The following is a 6,699-nucleotide window of genomic DNA, read 5'->3' as shown; positions in this document are numbered from 1 at the left end:
AATGGCATCGGTTGCCCAGGAGCTCCTCTATAAGCAGGTGGCGCACCAACATGAGCTGGGACTGGAAACGGATAACCGTTATTCTGCAAAATGGCCAGGTATTGCGTTTCATTTCCTGGCATGGCCGGATAACTGAAGCTCATTGTTGGCGCACCAGCAGGAGTAGCCAATGCAGAAACATTCATGGAGGTTGAAGTAGGTGTTGCTCCAGAAGACGTGATACCACTATTAGAAGGTCTGACAGATGCAGCAGCTATTGTAGCAGCTGCATGAGGCTGTTGGCCCATGGGAAAAATGAATGTAGGTCCATGCTACAATGGGAGAAACAAAAAACAACAATGAGCTCGTAAAGACGAAAAAACTTGATATGCATGCCAGATAAATGACCCAAAAAAAACTAACCAAGATGTTATTAGCTGCACCAGGTGGCAGAGCTTGTTGAAGCAATATTTGATTTCGTTGAGCTGTATCTACTGAGCTTTTAGAAGTAGATTGAGAGTTCTTATCTTGAACAGGGTTGGAACTTCTACCCAAAACACTCCCCTGAAGTTCTGTGGGAGGCATGAGACTGAGATTACAGGCCTTGGTCCCATACAGTGGAGCTGAGCCTGCTGCTGCAGGCCAGAAAGGATTCATCTTTGTAAATTGCTGATGAGATTGAATATTTCGAGCAATGTAGCAGTGTGTAGCACATCGCTTAGGCCTCGGTTGATTAAAAAGTAAATGCGGAGGAGGCTGCACAAGATCAAAATTTAAATTAATAACAGCACATCCAATGAAAATGTGAAAGAAAGTGTGAAAGAGGATTTTTCGAATAGCACATCCAATGAAAATTACCTGCATTGCTGCAGCTGATATGGAACTGGTATCCGTAGGCACAACTCCTTGTGTAGGTGCCGCCATGTATCTGTTTCATCAGAGTTTCCATTAATTCAAGGGGGAGAAAAAAGGAGACTTTTCAAAGTTCCACATGCTAAAATTACAAAAAGCATACCCCATTGTAGGAAGACCACCAGGCCAGCCAGGCATAGACATATGCAGAGGTAAATGGCTACCTTGAGCTGGAAAATTCAGAAAAACAAAAAAAATGAGGGACACCATTTTAACTAAATCACCAAAACTCAAGAAACATGGAAAAAAAAAATCTTTACCTGTTTTATCAGGAAGAGATAGTTGTTGTTGCGGTGGCTGTTTCTGAACATGATGCTGCTTGTTTACTAAACCAACATGATCAGATTTATCAATGTCGAGTTTGAGTTCACAGTTCCTCTCTAACTTATGGTGTTCAGCTTCCGCCACCATTCTAGGTCTCTTCTTCTCCTCAGAATCATGAATCGTCGACGTCGCAGCACCTCTATCTTCCTTTAACAGAGGCTTTGCTTCCTGCTACATTGAGTGTAGATACGGGAGAGAATTAAACAAAGATGGGGGCGTAAAAGAAGAAGATAAGACAAAGAGAGCCAAAAAAGCAAAGAAAAGTAATGATGGATATACCCCCAATTATCACAATATATATTACCAAACAAAAAGTAGGTCCCACTCACCGTTTCCACTTCCGTGACTTTAGGTTTAGCTTCTGCTGCCACACATTCCACCGGCGAAGATCTCACCGGCGGTGGCGCCTGAACCGATTTAAATAAAAAAATGAGCAAAAAGAGCTTTCCAAAAAAGAAAAAAAAATTAATTAATTAAATTAAATTAAAAATTGACACTTACCATCAGATCTATCTCAAACTTCTCCTTTTCCGGCGAACTCCTACATGATCTTTATAAAAAAAACTCTTCAGTACCAAAAATTAGGTAAAAATTTCGAGAAAAAAAAAATGTAAATAGATTTGAATGCGTACGATTTAGCTCCTAAAGTGGTAGCTCCATCACCATCGGATCTAAATCCTGAAGAAGACTCCACTTTCGGCAATACAACTTCCTCTTTTGACATATGATTGTTCTCCGCTCTTTTCTCACTTCCTGATCTCGAATCTAACGCCGCGTGGATTTCTCTCGCTTGAGGAATGGTTGAATCCAACACAGAGCTAATTCCTTCGCCGGATCCTGAGCTTTTTAGCTGATCACTCAACGGAACTTGACTTTTCGAAGGAGCTTCAGTTTCAGATTTGATCGTAGTGACGCGAGAACTGTTCTCGTCTTCGTATTTGACGTGTCTCGGTTTCTTTCTTTTAGGAGCTGAGAAAACCAAAACGATAAAACAAAGTAAGAAGATGAAGAAAAAAAACAAAACAAACAAATCAAGAGATGATTCTTGATTGTGAATGGAGAAGAAGACTTACCGATGGCTGAAACATTAGACGAACTTGAATTTGCAGCCAGTGTGATGGATGATGATTGAGGAAGACTTTGAGGATTAGAGATCGGCGGCGACGATACTCTAGATTTGACTTCTACAGTTGATTTCGCACCTGCCTCCGTCACATCGTTTCCGGCGGATTCTTGTTTCGATGTAGCTAAAGGCATCCTCATCATACCGTACAACACTTCTGCAATCTCGATCTCGATCTCGTCTTGAACAGCCACCGGAGATGATAACTTACACGATGATAATGACTTCGGCGGTAACGGCTTCTGTTTCGTCCCGGACGGCTTCAAAATAAAACGAATAAAACTATATAAGTCAAAAAAAAAAACAAGGAGAGATTTGGGAGAGTGAAAAATAAGAGAGACTAACAAATTTTTTCCGGACAGAAACGCTTGAAGAAGAAGGAGATGTAGGAGCTGGAGGAGACGGAGAAGCTAGAATCGAAGCTGGACTAACTCTATTAGCTGGAGACGTTGACGATACTTGCCGATGGATTTGTTCACCGGAAGCAAAAACACCACCGCCGGTAGTACTCGACGCCCATGATTCATGCGGTCTCTTGGTACAAGCTGTAAAAAAAAAAAAAAAGAGATTAGAAGATCCGTGAAGAGAGATTTATTTAGATCAGCGAGAGATTTGTTTACAAATGTAAATTTCCACCTCTCTACCTGACCGAGCTTTTCTAGGAACCGAAACACCGATCATCTCGTCCGCGGCTTTCCATGTCGACACGAGAGGTGAAACCGGCGCTGGAGAAGGATTCGATCTGAAAACTTTCGTCGGCGGGAAATTTTTCCTCTGATGGTGGTTATTAATATTGTGGCTGTGATGGTTGTTGTGGTGATGGAGATTACCGCTACCACCGTTGTGATGATGATGATTCGAAAGAGACGACGAGAACGAAGCGGCGGAGATGTTCGTGGGAGGAAGCATCTTCAAAGAAGAAGGTGGTCCTACACCTCCGTCGTCGTATTCTTCATCGTCGTTAACACTCTCTTCAGAGCTATCGTCACCACCGTCGTCTAAATTACCATGAACCATCATTAAACGTTCTCCTCTTCTCCTTTTACTCCGGCTGTTTAACCGATCTCTCTCCCTATCTCTTTCTCTTTCCCTCTCTCTGTCTCTATCACGTTCCCGATCTCGATCCTTCTTATTACTCCCTCCTCGATCTCTCAATCTCGCCGCCTCCGGTAACTCCACCGGACATTCCTCTTCTGGAAAAAAACAAAAAAAAAAATAACATCAGAATCAAACGGTTTCTCCCAGATCTGAAGAAATAACGTGAAAATAAATGAAAAAAAAAACCTGGAGAATCTCTGAAACTTCCGGCTCTATGTCNACTTTTAACTAAATTAGTTATAGTTTTAATTAATCATAATGTTGGGATGTTTTTAATTGTTAATTAATAAGGAAATCAATAGAATTAAAAACTTTTATACATGGCNCTTTGTTTCTCTATAACTCTCTCCCTCTTCTTCTTCCTTCTTCTTTCTCCCTAAATCGTAACCCCTTTCTCTCTCTTTTATCTCTCTTTCTGTCTCTCTCTCTCTCTTTCCTCTATCTCTCTACTTGCTTCCCATTATCTCNATGTTGTAGTTAATTTTTTTTGACTTATGTGAAAGAAATGCTAGTAAATTTTTTTATTATATATATCATGTTTTCTAATTATGTTTTTATTTTATAACATAGAGATTTAACAGGTTTGTAATTATGTTTTTCTTTTANTCCGCTTTATAACCAGCTGAAAAAATCTCAGCCCTCCGTTAATAATAAGAGATCTTACATATAATAATTAAATTTTTCCTCATTTATTATATTTACCACCGATTATTATTTTATTATTATCATTTTTTTAAAAAGTAATCTTTTATTTCTTTAATTAGTCAGCATCCAAGGTGAGACCCACACAAAAATGATATCTTATTTGTTAACACATTACTAATTTTTTCGGTTTTAATTTATATAAATAATATTATTTTCCTAGTCGGATTCTTTTTTTTTTTTTGTCATCTGACTGAATATATATATATTGATAAGGAGTTATTTACATTCATACAAACCACCATTTCATCCTAACCGAACAACTATACTAGACTAAGTCATTTGAGTGAACATGACCTTTACAAAAAATTAGCTGTCAGAGCTTAGGCTTTGAATGGTTAATGGGAAAAGGAGTGGTTCTTTAGTTCAAGTGGTTTTTCCACTTATGTGTTTCCATTCACTAACTGTAAAAAAAAAAAAAAAAACGTGAAGGGAATACATGTAAATAAGAAACTCTTGTCTTTTAGTAAAAAAGTGAATAAACCACTTTTAACATTGATGTAGTTAGTTTTATTTTAGTAAATGAAAAGTTTCATACCTTTATACTTTTAACTAAATTAGTTATAGTTTTAATTAATCATAATGTTGGGATGTTTTTAATTGTTAATTAATAAGGAAATCAATAGAATTAAAAACTTTTATACATGGCTCATAACCTGTAATTTATATATATTTTAAAAGTATCTCTATATATGTAAACGTAAATTTAAATTTTTATAATAATCTATAGTAATGATGTTGTAGTTAATTTTTTTTGACTTATGTGAAAGAAATGCTAGTAAATTTTTTTATTATATATATCATGTTTTCTAATTATGTTTTTATTTTATAACATAGAGATTTAACAGGTTTGTAATTATGTTTTTCTTTTATAAAATAGAGATCTAAGTATGTTAATAAGACAATATTATGAATAAAAATTTAATAGCAAATAAGGTTTGTAAACTTTTAGTGAGGAAAAGTTATAATTGTATATGTATAATATTTTTATGTTTTTGACTAAGGTTTATAATTGTATATGTATAATATTATAAATGTTTATACCATCGACATATATTATATATATACACAATTATATAAGATTTATGATTCATGTCTACACACTAATGTAATACAAAATTATAAAAAAAACCCAAATTTAGTATGTAAAAATAATTAATATTCATATAATACAATATTAATTAGAATCTACTTATGAAAAATTAAATACTAATTTTAAAATTAAAATATATTATTTTAAATTTGTACAGTACTTTGAACCACTTTTACCATTCAAACATAAATTTTAAACCGCTTGATCCACTAGATCCACACTTGTTTCACTAGATCCGCTAGATCCACTTTTTTCCGCTTGAACCGCTAGATCTGCTACGCCTGATACACTATCTCCATTCGGAGCCTTAGTATGCCAATTAGACAGAAGCTAGAAAGTAGAGGAAAAAACTCTCTCACCCTCAATTAGATTACTAAGCCATGAAGGATGTCTCGTAGCCACATAAGAGTTGAGTCTATTGTCGTTAGTAACACTTTGAGCAATGAGATGAGCTCCTCTATTTGCTGAAAACTTCTCCAAAATAACTTGCCAGTCCAAAAAACTTTCCAGAATCTTATACAACTCTACATGTTCCCTTTTAAAAGCTGGCCAAGCTTGTGGTCTTTGTAAGTACCCTGTCACAGTCACTTCCTCTGAAGCAAAGATGACTCTGTTTACCTTGTGACTAATCATACTTTCCATTGCCCAAGATAAACCAAAAAAAACCTGCTCTGTCTATCGATGGTACTTCAGTAAAGGCTCTCCTACTATGTAAGAGGACTACTCCCCTTTCATCTCTTAACACCCATGCACATCCAAGTAACCGATTCCTTTTAGACCAAGCTATACCAATATTACATTTGAGCCATCTAGCAGGAGGAAGATTCCATTTATCATTGTATAAAGACTCTGTAACTCTGGTACTTTGCATTGGGGGAACTTCACTTACCATCTGGCCTTCAGGCCCCGTAGTATCCTCTATCGTATCTATTCTCTGCGCCTGAAACCATTCTTCAACCTCCCCATAAATTTTTCCAACCGACCACACGGTGTGAAACCTCTGCCCTCAAAGAGTAACAAGTTTCTGTTCTTCCAAATCCTCCATACAATCCAAGGGAAAACTCTGCTGATATGTTGTGGCCAATTTTTGTTTTCCCTGTTGACTAACAAATGCTGAATGTTAGAATATATATATCCTTTATCAAACCCAAACTCTGGAGAGGGATAACCCGCGAGAGCCCAGATTTGTCTAGCTCTTGCACAAGCAAAGATAACATGATTTACCGTTTCTTCCTCCACTCCACAGATAACACAGATAGGATTAATATTCATACCACGAGTGTTCAACCTGGTTGCTACCGGGATAGCACCACTTAGAAGTTTCCATAAAAAGACCTTTATTTTGGGATCCGTCTGTAGCTTCCAAACCTGAGCTTTAAGAATGTTGAGGGTTGGTGATACTGAAGCTGCTTTTAATAATGGTGCCATATTTAGCTGACTAGCTAACCAGTAAGCGGATTTTACTGAG

At 36.9% G+C, this 6,699-nt stretch overlaps 1 protein-coding gene across 1 annotated transcript in view; it reads right to left on the bottom strand.

Moving 5' to 3' along the window:
• LOC104706486 (protein TIME FOR COFFEE-like) overlaps nt 1-6,659 on the bottom strand; it is a 15,325-nt gene extending 8,666 nt beyond the window's left edge. Inside the window, exons 1-14 of the mRNA XM_019227728.1 lie at nt 6,456-6,659; nt 5,898-6,231; nt 3,623-3,664; nt 2,983-3,531; nt 2,684-2,883; nt 2,289-2,598; nt 1,848-2,184; nt 1,717-1,756; nt 1,545-1,622; nt 1,152-1,383; nt 995-1,061; nt 838-907; nt 403-735; nt 20-311 (exon numbers count right to left, since the gene is read on the bottom strand). Of these exons, the coding sequence (XP_019083273.1) occupies nt 20-311; nt 403-735; nt 838-907; nt 995-1,061; nt 1,152-1,383; nt 1,545-1,622; nt 1,717-1,756; nt 1,848-2,184; nt 2,289-2,598; nt 2,684-2,883; nt 2,983-3,531; nt 3,623-3,664; nt 5,898-6,231; nt 6,456-6,659 (3,088 nt within the window). The remainder of the gene's footprint in view (nt 1-19; nt 312-402; nt 736-837; nt 908-994; nt 1,062-1,151; nt 1,384-1,544; nt 1,623-1,716; nt 1,757-1,847; nt 2,185-2,288; nt 2,599-2,683; nt 2,884-2,982; nt 3,532-3,622; nt 3,665-5,897; nt 6,232-6,455) is intronic.

This window comes from Camelina sativa, chromosome 1 (genome assembly GCF_000633955.1).
Source record: "Camelina sativa cultivar DH55 chromosome 1, Cs, whole genome shotgun sequence".
NCBI classification, from domain to species: domain Eukaryota; kingdom Viridiplantae; phylum Streptophyta; class Magnoliopsida; order Brassicales; family Brassicaceae; genus Camelina; species Camelina sativa.
The sequence above is the reverse complement of the archived record's forward strand: the minus strand, read 5'-3'. Positions and strand labels throughout refer to the sequence as shown.